General features: G+C 37.1%; 2 protein-coding genes across 2 annotated transcripts in view; one reads left to right on the plus strand and one right to left on the minus strand.

The window, feature by feature from the left end:
- The window catches only part of LOC140235954 (galectin-8-like), a 39,740-nt gene extending 36,646 nt beyond the window's left edge, over positions 1-3,094 (minus strand). Inside the window, exon 1 of the mRNA XM_072315953.1 lies at positions 2,998-3,094. The gene's annotated coding sequence lies outside the window, so the exon portion shown is untranslated. The remainder of the gene's footprint in view (positions 1-2,997) is intronic.
- Positions 3,095-8,937: 5,843 nt separating this feature from the next.
- LOC140235490 (uncharacterized) overlaps positions 8,938-19,594 on the plus strand; it is a 31,928-nt gene continuing 21,271 nt past the window's right edge. Inside the window, exons 1-4 of the mRNA XM_072315549.1 lie at positions 8,938-9,092; positions 10,060-10,159; positions 11,395-11,470; positions 13,380-13,440. Coding sequence (XP_072171650.1) covers positions 9,007-9,092; positions 10,060-10,159; positions 11,395-11,470; positions 13,380-13,440 — 323 coding nt within the window. The 5' untranslated portion in view covers positions 8,938-9,006. The remainder of the gene's footprint in view (positions 9,093-10,059; positions 10,160-11,394; positions 11,471-13,379; positions 13,441-19,594) is intronic.

The raw sequence follows: 19,594 nt of genomic DNA on the forward strand, positions 1-19,594 counted from the left end.
GCACAGTCAAAACTATAATTGTACACTTACATTTGTACCTAGTGCTTTGTACCTGTGGGTACTTAGTGCAATGGATTTCAAGCTCATTCAAAAGAGACAATATTGTATAAGCTGTAAATTTCACGAGGGTTTAATTCTCGCAAATTTCGTGAATCACTATTGGACAGCGAATTCAACAAAATGTAAAAAAAAACAAAAAAAAAAAAACTGGCAGGCATTAGTACACTAGTGAGAGCCTTGGTGTCATAATCATGAAAACAGCACCTTGTAAAAATGTTTGTGACTTTCTCATTTGAAAAAATATCTGTATGAAAAAAAAAAAAAAATCAAACAAACAGCCAATACAGTACATTACAGAGCTTCGTTGGCGATAGCCCCATGGCCCAAAGCCACTAAAAATTGATGTCGGGCCACAAAATCTCTTTGCAGCCCGGTCAGGTAGCTGAAAAACAAAATTAACTGTCCTTTTATTTGAATCCACTACATTTCACTATTGGGCCACCAAAACTTCAAATTCAAGAATTTAAGTGGCCCAAACGGGTCACCAGATCTGATCTTTATTTTTTTCTTTCTTTCGTATTTCATTTTTGTTTCTGGTTTACCATGCATAGTCCCTCCAGTTATATTTCACGAAGAATTTCATTTACATCAAATAAAAATCTCTCTGGAAGGTAAATATCCTATTCAATACCAATTTCATAAAACCTGATTGTTATCTCATTGTCATGATGAGCGAATGGAATGTGCATATTTACACAAACAAACAAAATCAACATTTAGAGACACCGGTACATGCTTTTTATCAATGCCCCAAAACTCCGTACATTTTTTATACGTATACCAAATTCGGTGTCATACGACCCAGGTCTTGAACTTCAGGATCAAACTAGCATCCTATGGCAATATTCAAGTACTTCCTACCGTACTTGAATCTAGCCTTGCAACAGAACAAGATAGCTGCATGGTGCCATGTGACACCTAGACCTTCAACTTAAAAAAATCAAACTTGTGTGGTCATATTCAAAGTTTTTCCTATAGCTGTATTATTGTAAAACACGATATTTTCATGGCATGAAATTTTTGTGAGATGCCTCTAACATTCAATGCATACACTGTATACACTTATGTAGTGTAGACAAGAACTTTCACATGCATTTTAATTTCGCAAATCTTGGCTCTCGCAAAATTCGCAAAATTAAAATGCACACAAACATTCCTCATTGTATAGTACTCAATTTAGCCTTGACATACCAACATAGACCTACTCTGCTCAACGAAGATGGCTTGGAACCTTGGTGTCATTCAACATTAACTCCGATAATCAAAGATTTATTGCGATATTCGAGTTTTTACTGCTGCCTGAATATACATCTCGGACCCATTTCTATCATTCTGAACAAAACACCTAATGATTTACTGGTACTATATTCATCCTTGCTGTTAGCTGTTGTAGCACACACACACACACAGGCCTAATAATATAAATTTACTCCAAGTACTGTAAAACATAGCCTTTTGTCAAGGCCCTCTCGCTGTAATGGGCGAGCGAAGCGAGCCCAGCCGAGCGCGCCAGCGCGAGGGCCTTTTGAGATCTGCTGCACACATTATTATTCATGACACGTGAACCCTTCTGAATACTCATTTTAATGGCTTCCGAGGAGGTCTGCCACGGAACTCTACACACTCTGTGTGTAGAGTTCTGTAAGAGTGTGTAGAGTTCTGTGAGGTCTGCGGCAGCGGCGTGCATTCGCTCTATTCAAATTGGGTTCGAGCAGACAGACACGCTGATTGGACCCCGACTTTTGCTCCCGAAATCGGGGAGCAAAAGTCGGTAATTCAAAGGGCTAACAAAAGGATGCGAAGCAGATCTCAAAAGGCCCTCGCGCAACCCCACTCAGCTGGGCTCTCCTCACCATACAGCGAGAGGGCCTTGACAAAAGGCTATGTAAAACATGACATATTCGCGGCATGAATTTTTCGGGAATTGGAGCCGACAGCCTTTTTTGCAGCATGAAATTTTCGCGAACTGCCACTGGCATTCAATGTATAAAGAGTAGACAAGAACTTTCGTGTGCATTTTAATTTCGCGAATCTTGACACTCGCGAAATTCGCGAAATCAAAATGCACGCGAACATTCCTCGTTTTACAGTATCCGGTTCTAAAATTATCAAATAGGAAGATCACTTTGGAGCTTCTAGGAAGTTACACTTGTTGAGATTGATTCGAATTTCGTTAACCCTACTATTGTGTGAACAGATGTCACCACATCTCCCCATCGTTGGTACATGCTACTGCGTTCAACGACATACAAATCACATCATGACAATCTGTCATACAGTACTAGTAGGGGGGATTCCCCCTTCCCGCCCCCAATCACACCTTTGCACTGGGTTGGCTTTTCGGGAGGAGGTCAGCGTGGCACAACACTCACACATATTAATAAATCGGCAAAATCGTGAAATAGGCCCCACCGCAGTGCGCGTGCACCCGTGCGTTAGCAAGCAAGGTTAGGTTAGGGTTAGGGTTTAGGGTTAGGTAGGGTTGTATTTATGGTTAAATTGGCCGTTAAATTAGTCAAGGGACTTCAGGGAGTCCTTCCGAGAATAAAAAGTAGAAGACCAAAGAAAAAAACGGCAGAAAAGGAGGACGAAAGATGCTATGCTGTGGAAATCGGCCCCACCGCCGTATGCATCTCGCGTAAACGCCGTTTGGTGGGGCCGCATTCACGAGTATTATACTGTGGAAGAAAGCCCCACCGCCGTGCTTACCTACCGATGAACGCCACACGGTGGGGCTGAATTCACGAGTATAAACAGGAGAGCCGCCGTAGTATTTGTACGGACACGCAGTGGTGGGGCCTATTTCACGAGTATGCCAATAAATCTGCATTCTCACCACAAACAATTGATATTGCTTGTATTTTCATCAAAAATATCTGTCATGACATGAGCTACGAGCAGTGTGAATGTTTTCCACATATGGTCATGGGAACTTACATGCAACGGGATTTAGTGGTCTTGGTCGAGCGTTCTCTCCAGTAGCGTGTATCTCCCCCTGTGCTCTGGCAACGGAGTGACCGAGTGCAGTGCGTGTATAGTACAATAGTGCGTGTGTCGTTACCGTGTTTGGGTTCTGCCTCTTTCAGAGTGACATTCCGTTTTGCAGGTGGTGGGTGGCGGCGTGTAACCTCGTGTAGTCTATGAAACTAGTCTCAAAGTATCCTAACAGGTAAAATACGCAGTAGTGGCACATGGCTCTCCTTGAACAAATTATGATAGGCCTATTTTGCACATTAGTGGATCAAGTAATGTTACATTTTTTTATTTTATTCTTTTTTATGGGGGGGGGGGAAAGGGGCAGGGGAGGGGGAGGCTAGTGCTCGTAGTTGGATGTAAAGTCAAGGTACATGTGTGTACCTAGCTCCCTCCCCCCCCCCCCCGTGAAACTTTAACAGGTCATAACTTTTGAATCGATTGTCCGATTTTCCTCAAACTTTCACTTCGGACTGTGTCATACGCTAACGCTGCTTTCACTCAATCCACATCAATCATTTTGGTTTGGGTTTCCTTTAATGGTTTTTTGACGTAGATGGCGTGATGCGACGAACCACCGTTATCAGTACATCCCACAGAACTGTGAGTTCTGTGGGGCACCCTTCTGCAGAGGACATGTGGAAATTTTTCTTGCGTCGATCTCACAGTGGTGTAATAATGGGCAGCAAAGAACCTCTCATTTCAGCAGTTGAATCAGCGGAAACATAATAATCAAAACTCATTAATCAAACGAATGAATGAATCCTACATCATGGGGTGGATGATACCGCAAAGTTCATAGACATATATACTCGTAGCTATAATGCACAAGGCAGTAATTTTTCTCAACGGGTAAACAATCTACATTTTACGAAAACAAAAAGTTTAATTAAATTCAATAACACTGTTGGATGAGTTATGAACTGAGCTGAAAAAAAAAGAACAATGATGATTAGTGAGCCTATATACTTGAAAGAATAATTGCTTCACAATGATAGGATTCGTGGAACTTAAAACAGTCCTCATCAGAGGCAGATCCAGGAATAAAAGCGAGGCGTCTTTGCAAAATTCGGGGCGCATGCCCCTCCCCCCTCCCATTTTTTTTCATTTCTTTTGTTGTAACAAAAAAAAAAAATAAAGAGGGGGGGGGGGGGGCAGGCCCGGATCGGCCACTGCTCATAATATCAAAACATGCACAAAAGCATTGGTACACAGACACCACAGAGTAAAAGAGATTCATGGTAATTTTCACTGTATTTTTTTTTCATTGATTGATTTTATTGTTCCACATATCAGTTATGATACAATCGATTGAACATATTAGACTGGACATAGCGTCGTTATTACAAGAATACAAGAGAAGACAATTTTACAAACATGAAATGTGGGGGACCTTCACTAAAAAGCAGAGCTTGTGTAGGTCCCTATAGATGAAAATGTTGGTCTTGTCAGGGAGGTGGAATCTCTCTCCCGCCTCCCTTGTCTTGTTAAACAAACAACCTAGTGATGAAAACTATGAAAGGAAGGAAATGGACGTAAAGGAAAAGAGAGCAAAAAGAGCAAGAGAAACAAATAAAATACATCAGAGCATAACGAAATATTAGAGCATAACGAAATATTTATTTTATTTTATATAATGCACTGATTTTACCATACATCACATATTGCAATATAGTATGGGCAAATTCTAAGAAGACAAAAATTCAATCAGTTCATCTTCTCCAAAAAAGAGCACTCCGCATTTAACCAGCTCACATTATCTTGCAAATTCTGAACCATTATTTTTTAAATTGAAAACTTTAAAAATCCATGATATTCATACATTACAAAGCGCAATATTCATGTACAGACACAAATCCAACACCCTCCCTTCCTCGTTCCACAACCTATTCACTGTGAACTCCAGCGTCCACGCTTACCCAACTCGACATTCTAAAGATTATCACCTCCACAATCCCAAGTTAATGATAGCTCACAAGTCAATTAGACATGTATGGACCTGACGTTTGGAATAATCTCCCCGAGCAGATTAAGACAACCACCAAATTACATTCTTTTAAGGCACTTATGAAAAATATCTTTTATCGAAATATAGCGCCTAATGATGTATGAGTGATAAGAAGTTTTGGTGTTTTTTTTTACGTTCACTCACAAACAGTTTATATTGATATAGTATTAGTTTTAGTACTTTGCTGCGCATCAAAATTGTATACAGAAGTATGTAGAAGACATGCATGTGACACAAAGAATAAACCAGAATCAATTTAATCAGGTATATATACCCAAACATTAAATTAACAAAATTGTATTTAATCGCATGCACAGCTCAGCACAGCACAGCACAGCACAGCACAGCACAACACAGCACAGCACTCACTTCAGCACAGTATTATGGTAAAAAAAAATGCCTATTGATAACAAATAAACGAAAACTTTTTTGAATTCCCCTTTACTTTTGATTTCATAAATTATTACAATATTTTGGAATTGACTATTGATTCTATTTTTGTAGACACGTCCGTTATACAGATATGTAAATCGATTTTAAGTCTCGAATTTTACCCCGAGGCCTCGATCCATGTCAAGCTGCTGCTTATGATCGCGGTCTCCTGCTTTTCTGTTATTATAATAACCAAAAAATATTGAATTTTAAAAATCAATTTATTCATATCCCCTGTGTTATATTCTTTTTTTTTCTAAAATACGTTTAATGAAACGACGTGATATACTCTGAATGAATAATCAGTTATTATTTACATACTCTACAAGTGTTGATTTAACGATTCGCCTCCGAACTTTTATTTTTTTTTTTGTGAATGATATGCTACACGTCTTATACATTGTGACTGTCACGTTCATAGTGTGTGTGTATATGTACCTTGAATTAATTTGCAAGACAGTATATGCTTGCTTAAATGTCGTGTAACGTTAATTTCTAAATATGCGTATTCTTTTGTTATGTGTGATTTGGAAAAAGGCAGAAATAAAATCAATCAATCAATCAATCAATCAAATAGCCATCTGTATTGCGCTTGCAAGATTCCTCGTCACCCGAGTATACGTAACTGTAGGAATGCGCAAAAATGCACATGATACATAAGCAACAAATCTGATAAAGAAGAGGAAGTTCGAATAAAATTGCATGTTGTATAAGCCTGGACGAGGAAATTTTTTACTTTGCGATTAAAACAATTCAGTGACAACGATTCAGTGATGTTATGGAGTCAAGGCTATTCCAGAATGTCGGACCCGTGTGTACTATTGTTTTAAGAGCAAAGGCAGTCCTTACGGGGGAAAAGGAATGAGTTTTCTTGTCTTGTAGGGTAGGAATGTATAACTTTATCTTTTACAAACATGGGAGTAAAAACATAAGGTAATTCGTCTTTAGTTAACTGGTACATGAATATCCCAAGGGAGTAAAAATATATATCAAAAATCTTTAGTAGGTTATTACTTTTGAAAAGTGGGCTTGTCGGTGCTAAATAATTTGTACAATTGATAATCCTTATATCTCGCTTTTGTATGCTGAAGATAGACTCGATGCATATTTTGGAACAATTCCTCCAGGCCAGTATGCTATAATGGAGATACGGAAGTAATAAAGTCGAATATAAAGTACGTAATACATATAACACCCAAATTTCTTGACAGTAACTTACATAGATGATTTGTTTGTTCCTACCAAGATAATTTACAATCAATTAAAAGGACAAGAAATTCAACTGAATTTGTCTGTTGTAAGTTTACCCTTTTGATTGAAATTGAGCCAGGTATAGACAAGTAATTGTAATATTACTAAACACCATTGTGTGTGTGTGTGTGTGTGTGTGTGTGTGTGTGTGTGTGTGTGTGTGTGTGTGTGTGTGTGGACGGACTCAATCAGCTACATGTGATGACGAAAATAGTCTGTGTTCATGCCAATTAGAAATAAAGAGATTCTATAAAGGTTAAAAGGATATAAAAGACTGTGGCTGTATACTTATGAAATTTCACTTCTTAGCTAGTATAGGGAAGATGACGACGTAATAATTATTATGCGAAGAACAATAACATGACTGTTGTAAACATTTGTATAATGCTAAAAAACGTCCTTTTCTTAAATGTGCAGAATATAAACTACGTCGGGGAGATTTGAGCCTCGGAGTGCATATGAAACAAATAAGTCTGAATGCCGAGAGCGCAAATGTTGGACTAATGATATTGATTTATAAAACAAAATTAGTTTCCAGTGGGCCTACTTACTATTTACAGCTTAAGAGGCATGATTTATACAAATTGACCATGTTAAGAAGAATAAAAGAAATACGAATGACAACAACTGAAAAAAAAATAATGAAAAGAAATCACAAAGATGTACGATATAAGTGAACAAAAAAGGAGGGAAATACGGAGACGAGTGTGAGAGGATGATAAATGGAGAGGAATAGGGAAGAGTGAGAAAGACAAACAAAATATGTAAGTTGACACAGCCTGTGAAAAGGCATTATACATATATATATATATATGTATATATATATATATATATATATATATATATATATATATATATATATATAGTAATTATACGTAAAGGACGAAATAAATAATTTAATTTACAGTGTCATTTACAACTACCAACTTCGTATATACTATTTGGATTTGGATTTGGATTTGGATTTGGATTTGATATTTGGATTTTCCCAGTAATATCTTTTAAGTATTTCTTTAGTTGTCAATTAAAAACAGTCGATGTCGATTGGAAGCAGATGCCAGCCGATGAAACCTGAAAGTGGAAGTGGTATATAGCGGGTAAGCCCCTTCCCCCTTTTTTTCTGTCAGCTGAAGAAACCCGGAAGTGGCACCAGAAATAATAACCTGCCCCCCCCCCACCCCCCCACCCCCTCCCAACTTTTAAAAACGTGCATGGCGCCGGCCGTAAAAGAGGCTGCGCTGAAAAAAAAAATGAAATTCATCACCAATTTTATCCTCACTGAAATAGGTACAATGTGTTTCATTTCTAGGAATTTGATTGTATCTTCCAGAGGCAATTGGCACTTTGTGATTAGCACATCGGAATTAATTTGCATAAAATCATCGCCTGCGAATCATTCAAGTGTTAGAAGTAAACGAAGCTCCTATACTTGAATTTTTCGATAATTAAACCAATATGGGTTTTTTTTTTTTTTTCTACATCACCATGCCACTCTTGTATAGATGACATTTAATCTGGTGCTTACTAAACTTTAGAAGCCAGCTAGTTTGATGCCTGATTGATTGATTTTTGATGCCCAAAATTTCCGTGAGACCTAAGTTGTCAAAGTCCTTTTTATTCTGATGACCCCTGACATGGAATTCTCTTGCCTCACAGATAAAAGATATTGAGAATTGCTATCTTTATAAATAAATGATAATAATTGCATTTATATGACACTTTATACGGGTGTTTCTAAACGCACTGGTGTTATTATACACGAAAACTAGAAAACAATAACATAAAGACAATGCCAAAAAATAACAGTAACGAAAAGAAGAAGGAAAAAAATCATGTGATACAGTGATACAATGATTATCAATAACTGGCTGTGTGCGCCCCAGAAAAAAGCAAAAGCTAACAAACAAACAAACAAACAACTGATTAAAAAGATGAGTTTGAAGAAAAATTCTACATGATTACATAGATGAGGCAGTCTGAATATGAAGAGGGGGTTTATTACAAAGGATGGGGACAATGCTGGAAGAGAAGGCTCGGTCACTATACGGGTTTATCTTTGACATTACTGTGAACAAGCCTAAAACAAAACATAAGGGTCAGTTTCTTCGAACCTGCGAGTACAACAGCAGAACAACAGTCCTAGAAAATGTAGACTATGAACCATAATAGCAGCACTGCACTGAAACGGAATACGGACGTACGTGGATTGCGCGGATCACACGTTCTAGCTAGAGCGGTCGTATTCAAATTTGAAAGGAGATTGTCTTTACGACAGATGCATTATGAATCGAAATTCTCACATTCCTCGGCTGAAGCAAGAAATCAGCAAGCGAAAACAACATACAACAGAGAAACCACCGACACTTAGGTAACATGACTTTATAATAACGATAATTAAGACGTTTTCCAAGATCTTTTGCCGAGGCTAGTAAGAGCTAAACGTTGGTCCCATGTATTAAATCTGATGTTGTTCTTCGAGTAATATTAGCATTTGTGGCCGTGCCTGTGGTCGCGTGGAATTGAACAGCGGAGACGGGATCTAATTAAATGGATTATTGAAATGTGTATTGTTGGGAAGGCGGAGGGGGGGGGGGTAGGGGCAGGGAGGGTTGGTTGATGATGAGGGGGGGGGGGTATACAGTAAACAGTGGCGATCTAGAGTGAAAAATGGGAGCGAATCGGTAACTTGAGTCCTTGAATGAAGTTGAATGCTTTGTTTAATATGGTAGGCCTAATGAAGATAATATCTCTTACAGATAGATTTGTTGCAACATTTCTTGGGCAAAGCAGATGAGTAATACCCCATATACTGTAAAACAAGGAATGTTCGCTTGTATTTTAATTTCAAAAATTTTGCAAAAGCCGAGATTCGCGATATTAAAATTCATGTGAAAGTTCTTGTCTACGCTGTACTTGTAGTCATACGCATTGAATGTTAGAGGCAACTGGCGAAAATTTCATGCCGGAAAAAAGGCCATTGGCTCCAATTCACAAAAATTTCATGCCGTGAAAATATCTTGTTTTACAGAGCAATTGTAATCCCCCGATCAAATATCTGAAAAAAAATCCAATTGACACTAACAGAAGATAATTCTGTTTTAAAATCTCTTATCTTATCTATTTATGATGGTTTTAATATTGACAGAGTTTGCTATAACGGTAGCTTGTTCCCTACCTGTGTTCATTATGAATGCACCTCTGCTGTTTTTGGTGATCCTTGTAAAATTATCTCTTGAAGTTATATGGGGCATTGCAATACCTAATGGAGTATGAATTTACACAAATATACCCTTTGCATGCAGTAATTCTAACTCATTAACCCTTTATTATTTCAGCTACACACAGTTGAAAGTCGAAGTGTCAGCTCTGCAAGAGGAGAATGCTGACCTACGGCAGAAGTTGATGAAACACCAAAATTCTGTCTTGTCGTCCAAGGTATGCTTCTAATTTGTGGTAGCAGTTTTTAAATGAACATGTGACCCCCATTTGTGGTTTGAGAAAGGATGATTAAGCATTATGATGATGTAAATCTATACTGCACGTCATACTACATTTCGAAGTGTTTTAAAATGGCAGTTTCATCCAAGGATTTCACTGTTTATATCAGGATTAATGCACCTTACACCATGTTCAAAAGCAAAAGACACAGTAGGAAAAACTGATTTTCAGTTTAAGTTTGGTCGAGCATCTGCATCTATGTCAGGAGTGTCCTAGACCAAGTGATGAATGAAAAAAATCTGCTTTGTGCTAAAAAATGTCATTCATATGTGATTGTCGTTCATGCTTTTTATGATATTACTTAAAGGAGAATGAAACCCCCCCCCCCAAAAAAAAAAAAAAGAAGAAAAGTTGATTGAGTGAATGGAGCAATATTAGTTAAATGCATCAGTGAAAGTTTGAGAAAAATTGGACAATCCGTTCAAAAGTTATGAATTTTTGAAGTTTTGGTGATGAGACCGCTGGATCAGAAGACTACTATGGGTCATGACATTACCTATGGACTACCATATAATGAAAATATAAAGGAAATTGAACATTTTTCCACTTTTCTAGCATAATGAAAGAGCACTAGGCTTACCTCTTTCAGAAAGCAAGGGAATAATATTACTGGTACCCTTATAAGTTATGACAAATGTCAGTAACAAGTCCAGCGAATATGTACTTTTCATATGAAATGATATTTGTGTGGAATTTTCTCTATATTTCCTTTATATCGTTGTACATGTGTGATGTCATGTCTGTAGTAGTCTTCTGATCCAGCAGTCTCGTCACCAAATCTAAAAATTAATAACTCTTTGAATGAATTGTCCGATTTTCCTCAAACTTTCATTGATGTGTTCTACCAAAATTACTGCATTCACTCAATCCACATGTATATTTGGGGTTCATTTCCCTTTAAAGCTCTTTCATGAAACATCCTCTCCATCCCTGGTATTCTTTCAGTTTCTTGTCATACTTTTGACTGTTAACTTCCACTTTCATTAATGGTACACAGTAAGGCAACTAACTTCCAACACATTATTTCATTCAAAATAACATCATACAGCGAATAGTTTACTTTTGCTGGACCGAGATGGCCTGTTTCAAAGCTGGAATTGGTGTGATATCAACATCTTCATAGGTGTGTCAATTTGTTTGCTCTTGTGTTTTGCTTTCTGTATACATTGCAGGCAGCTATGAAAGACCTGCAGAAGGAAAACAAGGAGTTAAAACAAAGACTGGACGAAGAGACAAGGCAGCTCAAAGGTAAAGTTGGAATCGACTGATTGAAGTGTTATAAGAAGATGTGTAAGGAGTTACAATGTACAGTGGTACGAAAGTTTTCCTCGTCCTAGGAAACCTAGCTAAACCAAGATACATGTATATGGATATGGATTGAATGAAGCAGCAATATTACTTAGTAGTAGAAGACATCAATAAATTTTTTTAGGAAAATCAGACAATCAATTCAAAGTTATGAATCTTAAAAGTTTTGGTGCTGTCATTGCTGGATAAGAAGACTACTATAGTTCATAATGTCATGTATGGACAATGATATAAAGAAAACACAAGGAGAATTCTATTTGTGTGTGTGTGTGTGTGTGTGTGTGTGTGTGCGTCATACACTTTCCATGGACTTGTTAGTGATATGTGCAATATTCATAAAGGGTGATATTATTCCCCCTGTTTTCTGAACTTAGAGATTTAGTCAAATGCTCTTCATTATGCTTGAAAAGTGAAAGTACTTTGAATTTTCTTTATATTGTTGTCTATACATGGATGTCAAGAACTTCATTAATCTTCTTATCCAGCAACGACAGCTCCAAACTTGTAAAAATTCAAAACTCTTGAATTGTTTGTCTGATTTCTCTCAAACTTTCACCATTGTGTTCTACTAAATTGCTACTTTCACTCAATCCATATTTGTTCTCGGTTTTGGTTTCCTTCAAGACAAAATGGTGCTTCTGCAAATCCAGTGTTGAGTGGCTCCTTTGCTAAGGTTACTCTCTTTGTTGACCATATGAATATCTGCAAAGCAAGGGAAGATGAATTCTTGTCATTTACATTTACATGAATGTACAGGCATTATACTCTCTAAATATCTAAATCAGGTTTGCTGGTTTTGAAAATTTTTACTTGGCAGTCTCTTGTGTACAGTAGTTTGAAAATGAAGTTGAAGCCATGTGATAATCGAGAGCAGATAATGCAAAATGGTGCAACTACAAATGTGTAAGGACGCCATCTTGTGGCTGTCTAACACACAACTTACGTATCTGTGTATTAAGTTGAAACATATCAGACCTATGCATGGTGTAATCTATAAATGTATCACTTTACTGGAGCAATGGTATGGAAAGCTGAACACTGCCAGCTACTGTCCGATACAAACATTTCAGTAGGATTTTCAGATATTACAAGAAGAAAGAAACTACAACAAGTACTACTCGCAATATGTGATACCCTGATGAACTGCATTTAGTCAATAAATGAAAAGTAGAGCAATCAATTTTATTTCCTTGCACTGCACACAATTAATAAGTAGGATATTGGCAGGTGTTTTAAGGAGGCATGATGGAGTAACCCTTTCATAAAACGTCTCTGTTAACTGAAATTCAAATACAAATTCACTGCACAATAGGTAGTCACGAAGGCAATTGATGTGAGAAGATTTATACTCTTTCTGGGTATATATGGAGATGCAAAACCTTTCCTTCCTTTAACCCATTGAAGATGAGTCCCAGGTATACTTGGGCAGGTGTCTATGGAAAATGTATGTTGTAGCTGTATTAACCTGTCCTCCATGGGTTAAACCTTTAATTAGATTCACAACCAGTCCCTAAAAGCAATCACCCTGATGTCTTTGTGGCGCAAGCTGTCCTTTGCTTCCAATACAAGCACCTGCCTCTCAAAGTATAGAGAGGTAATGCAGTATTTTCCTTCTTTTTTTTTTTTTTATAATACATGTTAGTACTCATGTCTAATGAAAATTTGATACACACACACATGCAAATAAAAGTGTATGGGAATGCAGTTTTTCTCGCTTGTACAAAGACTGAAATATGAAAGAAGGAATCAGAATCGTCTCAGAGGTTTGCAGTCATTGTAATGCAATATAAATTATGTTTTTTTTTCTTCTCTCTGTCTGTCTGTCTGTCTGTCTGTCTTTCTGTAAAAGACTTGTTGTCTGCAAGCCAAGATGAGCTTTCAACAAAGACTAGTTTCCTGGAAACCAAGTTGTAAGTATTTAATTTTAACTCTTTATTTGCTGAATATGTTTTCATAGTTCTTATGCAAATGGAGGTCAAAGCTCACGGTTGTATTCTTGAATGAAGTTTTAATCCAGTATCTTGAAAAAAATATTCAAATTGATGTCGTCAAACCTCTTCAAATATTGGTTCGATATTATTTCAGGCAAATTATGATGGGTGTGGTGATGGTTTGTAAGCATCATACGGTATAGCAAATACCTATTTAGATACAATACAACTTGAATGTACGTGAAAACACACCAGGGGAAGTCTAATGTTGCAATGCCTTTTTTTTTTTTTAAAGTGGCATGATCTTATATTAGGACTTAGGTCATAGCTCTTTTCAAAGTTGTTAAAAATAAAGAGTAAAAGGTTTTTAAGAAATGAAAGGAGGTCTCTAGACATACCTAATCTCACTATTCTACGAAGACAAAAGTTCTAGAAAAACTTCATGAAGCACAATTTCCCATTTGTTTTAACATGTAGAAGATAGAAGAATTCCTCTTTCCGATATATAGGAAACTAAAGATTGAGTAGATGGCCCACTTCACCCATTTTGAGTCTGTACATAAAATCATGACATGTGACATACTTTTTGTTGGTTTTGTGATGCACTATCACATACCTGTATGATATGATACTGCACTTTTCCTTTCCAGCCTTTTACCAAGTGTGAAAGAAATATTCTGCTGTGTCCATTTAAAGTGAAGCAAGCCGGTTACATCCCGTTTATAGAGGAATCGAAACATTTGCGTTACCACATGAGAGTGAAATCCCAAAAATTTAATCAACTGAAGTAGAGCATTGTGTATACATATCATATGTTAGATGATGATCATTGTGTCATGCTCTGTTTGGTTCCCATGAGTTTTTGTTTGAAAGAAATGTTCAACTATGCCAGTTTGGAGAAAAGAAAGCTAGTTTTATTTTATTTTAATAGATGAATGAAAACATAAGTGCTACCACATGAAAAGATTAAAAACCCCAAAGATTCAATCAGCTAAAGCGGTTTCAGGGCAAGAGCATCACACATACATGTTATGTATGATCAGTGTTTCATGCTTTGTCTAGTTCCCAGGAGATTTAATGGAAGAAGAAATAAACCATTCCCATTTGCTGGAAACATGAACGTTGACCTTTTTATCTAGATGGGGGAAAATAGCCGTAGCATTGTGTGTGGTTGTAATCGCTTTTTACTTTTTCTCATATTGCTTTGCAAAAGTAGCGCACACACAAAGGAAATGACAACACCCTAATATTGTAAAGCAAAAGAGGATTAAAAATGAAAAACAGTGTCCCACCACAGTGTACATTGTACATGGTGAACTGATTAATTTTGGCAATATATTACCCTTATTAAACATGTTGATCAGGTAATGGTAACAGAGACAAGAAAAAGCCTGTCGATTTTCCTGCGTAAATGCCTCAGTAATTACTAGAATCTGGGTTTGTTGACGCGTTGCCTGGCAACTCGGTTGGGTCAAGGAAGTGGACTTGTTGTTTCCATCGTGAGGGGATACCGCAAACAAGATGGATTGATAAGCTAATTCATCTGTCCATGAAATCTAATGTGAGGTGAACTCAAGCATACAGTACACCCTGTGGTGCTAGGAAGTGCTCTCACAGCTGACCCTCTTTCACTTTGGTTATGCCATTGTTAATCACACAAGACCTGTTGGGAAAGTATGCACAGTGCATATCTATACATCCATGCAATTTTACCCTCCCCACCCCTATCCCACCAAGCCCTAACACTACCCTCCAGTAGTTTCAGATATAGAAGTGTAAAATATCGTGTTCACATCTGAATTACTTTGTAAAACAGTATAGAATGCTGAATTGGTAAAATTCTTTTCATTCTGTAATTTAAAGGGTGTGTACAGTTCTGGTCGAGGTGAGGATTTAGCTTTTAACGTTTTGCGAGATATTCAGAAACCACTCTGTGAGATGTCAAAGAGCATGCAATTGTAAGGGGTATCAAGAGTTTATTTGACGAAAATCGGTTTTGTAATGGCTGAGATATCCAAAAACAAGGGGAAACAAAGAGAGCCTAATAAAGTTGTGGCCTGTCGCCTTTTATTATTATCACTTTTTTGGATATCTCAGCCATTTGAAAACCAATTTTCATCAAATAAACGTTAAATCCTTCTTAAAATTTCATGCTCTTTCATATTTCATAAGAGGTTTCTCATTATCTCACTTAAGAATGTTCAAAACATGAATCCCCACCTCAACCAGTACTGTACAGTCCTTTTAAGTTGCATCAAAAGAGCAGATATTTTGTCAAGTGGTTGGCCGATTTTGTCAAAACTTTGCTTTTCTGTAGAAACAGTTATTTCATAGACATAATAATACATTGATGAATTAGATTTCCAAGGTTAGAATCAGTAACAGGCTTAGCTAGCTCATATTTTTTATTGCTTTTTTACCTGCATCATTCATTTGTTTATTCCATTTATACAAATTGCAATCTTCACTGCTTTATCAATAATTTTCATTTTTGCGCATGGTAGGACAATTTTGTCAGGCTACTGCTGAATATTGCACATTTTCTGACTTATCTTATATATTTTTTTTTTTTTGTTACATTAGCATAGCAGTGCATTGTGACAGTGCATGTCGTGTAGTTATCCCTTTGTCATTGTTGTTGTTTTTAGAGGAGGTAGATATTCAATAAGACCCCAGTGCCTGAAGCTTCTTTGTAATCGAATCAACAGCATTGAACACTTTTTTTCTTCAGACTAGTCAGGTATAATCAGCATAGAAATAAGAACGAGGATAGAAACAATGAGAAAATAGTTGCAGAACATACTAGATAATAATAGTTTGCACTCATTGGGAAAACTATGGGAGGAGGGGTTTACAAACAGGAACAGGAGTGAGCATATTACAGTATAGGGTAACTTATACAACTCATTAACCTGGATGGTAAAGGTCTTGTTTACCTTTGGGAGCAGTGATTTTAAAAATGTTCAAGATATCACTTTTTGATGCACATGTGTAGGTCTGTTGTAGCACAAAACATCCTACCATATAAAATTTTTGTAATAAAGCCTAACATATTATACAAATAGTGATCGAATGGTCACAAGTGCAATGGTACGAGATTTCGCACGAGGTGAAAGATAGAGGCGCTCTATTCAACGAGGTGAAGCCGAGTTAAATAGTGCGCCTCATCTTTCACCGAGTGCGAAATCTTGTTCCATTGCACGAGTAAAGACCATACACTATTTGTTTTATACAACACCTCAAACGTCAACGAATTTGGTACTCACAGATTCTTGAATTTAGCACAGAAATGACAACAATTTTCCTTGAAAGATGAATGAGTAGCCTCACAGTCGCAGTCACCGTGTATGCACATATTAACGTGTACGCGTACGTACGTATGCGAAACGAAGTTGTCTACAAAAAATAGTGACAAAAGTACGCAATTGTAAGCGCGCATGTAGTTGTTGAGTGTGCGCAGCACATGTTTGTTTATTGTGACATCAGAGCGTGTGCAATAGAACATTTTGATCAAATCAAAATTGCTCGCTGAGACAGCCAGAGCGTGGAATAGAACCTTTCACTAAATGTCACGTGATGGGCAATCGACCAATCGGATAGCTACATTCTAAATAGGTGTTGTATAAAAAGAGATATCAGTACTTTTCTCCTTAAACCGTTGGACTGTGGACGGTTAAGTCTGGAAACATATTTTTTATAACTGTTGTTCACATTTTGTGTATTTAACAATACTGAACATCCATTATACGGATTCAAATTTTTACAGTGGTTGTTTCTACACTACCTAACTCACATTTTCGAAGCATTAGGATTTTAGGATATATCAGCCATTTCAGAGCCAATTTTCACAATTTGAAAACAAGCTTTGAATTCCTCTGAGAATTATATTATCACTGGGGCGACAAGACCTCATATCTAAAAAATGTCAAATGTTCAGGAGAGTAAAAAACATGACAGCCAAAGCAATATATCAATGGGATAGACTTTCCTTTGACATGCCTTGATGGCTTCATTTTTTTTGGGGGGGTATTAAAGACAGCTAGGATTTGGACAGGACATTACTTAACTGATTAGTTGACCATTGAAGGTCCTGTTTACCTTTGGGAGCAGTGATTTAAAAAATGTTCAAGATATCACTTTTGATGCATATGTGTAGGTCAGTTGTTTCACAAAACTACCATATAAAATTTTTGTAATAAAGCCTAAAATATGAGGAGATATCACTATTTTTCTCATTAAACCATAACTAGGTGGTTTAGTCTGGAAACATTTTTATTATAACTATTGTTCACATTTTGTTTATTTAACAATACTTAACATCAATTATACTGCTTCAAATTTTTACATTGGTTGTTTCTATCCCTAACTCACATTTTAGAACCATTTTAAAGCACTAATGATGGGGTTTTTGACTCATCTGCAAATGATAAATTATGCCTTTAATGCAAAGAAGGTAATTTTTACCCAAATTTGAGATACAAGGTCTTGTCAGCCCAGCGACAATATGCTCTTTCATATTTCATAAGATGCTTCTCATTATCTCAAAAAAATCATCATCAGAAAAGTATAAACGTTTGAAAACTGAAGTTCCATGCATCTCAACTGAAACTTTATCATCCCTTTTAAGGTCCAGTTTACCTTTGGGAGCAGTGATTTAAAAAACGTTCAAGATATCACATTTGATGCATATGTGTAGGTGTGTTGTATCACAAAACGTCCTACCATATGAAATTTTCGTAATAAAGCCTAAAATATAAGGAGATATCAGTGTTTTTCTCAATAAACCATAACTGTAGATGGTTTAGTCTGGAAACATTTTTATTATAATTATTGTTCACATTTCGTGTATCTAACAACACTTAACATCAATTATACGGATTCAGATTTTGACAGTGGTTGTTTCTATCCCTAACTCACTTTTTAGAACTATTTCAAAGCACTAATGCTGGGTTTTAGTTTCATCTGCAAATGGTAAATTATGCCTTTAATGTATTCTTCACACTGTGGTGGTAGATATTTGTACTGATGTGTTCATAGTTTGCGGAGTTTGTTTGCATCGTATATACTTGTATTACCCAATGTTGAGGCAACACTTAATTCTTTACTGGAAAACAAAACACACTCTTTAAATGTGACGCCATCTGCATCAGATGGCTCAGTTCCCACAATTCAGAAACGAAGGCTGCCGATATATGACGGCCATTTCCATGCACGCTAGCAAAAAAATCCTGCATTGTGTTTGTGCATTGCAGTGGAAAGTGACATCCATAGCAACGCCCTAACGAATCCACCTGCCTGGAACGAAAGATGGCGCACAATTCTCACACAGATTTGTTTGTTGCGATTTGCCCCCCAGTGTCCTGCAGTTTGGGAGCCAATGTTTTGAACTGTTGTCACCCTCACCATAGAAATACGCAAACAGTGAGTAGTGACTAAGTACCATGGAAGTGCTTAGAGATGATTTAGTGCTCCACATACGTGTAGCCATTGATATGCTGCACTATCTGTTGCTCCATGGAAGTTAGTCATCGACTTGTGTGCTGTTCAGTATCTTTTTGGTCCTTCCCCTTTTTAATTACATTCCTCCACCTGCCCCCCAACCCTATCAAGCAAAGTGCATTCAGAATATCAGTAAATTTGGGGCACATGTTGCTTTGGGATTCTGATGAAGTTGTGGACAGGGTTACATGAAGATTGGAAAAGTCACAGATTTGGCCTTTTTTCAACCTCTTATTGCTGAAATTGTGTGATTTCTAATCAGTCGTGCATATTGCAGGCAAGCATGTAATGTGTCCTTTGGAAGTACAAACCTTCTTTATCTGAAAAGCTGCTAACTTTATGCTACAATTCATGTACTCACTCTGTCTGCCATGGACATATTGCTATAACAAACAAACAAACAAACATGCATAGAGGAAGCTCCAGGGAAATATCAAAAGTGTGAGGCACAACCATGGTCGAACATAGAATTATCTATAAACAGTCACAAGCCACACAGCATTATCTCTATGATGACTCCATTTCTTTTCTTCAGAAGTTGAGCTAACAGAGTGTAATGGGCAGTAGCAAGCACTTTGCAGATGTTAATACCTTTCTGGTTACAAGGAATCCTGGAATAATGCTGAATTAGTGA

Source organism: Diadema setosum, chromosome 1, assembly GCF_964275005.1.
Source record: "Diadema setosum chromosome 1, eeDiaSeto1, whole genome shotgun sequence".
NCBI classification, from domain to species: domain Eukaryota; kingdom Metazoa; phylum Echinodermata; class Echinoidea; order Diadematoida; family Diadematidae; genus Diadema; species Diadema setosum.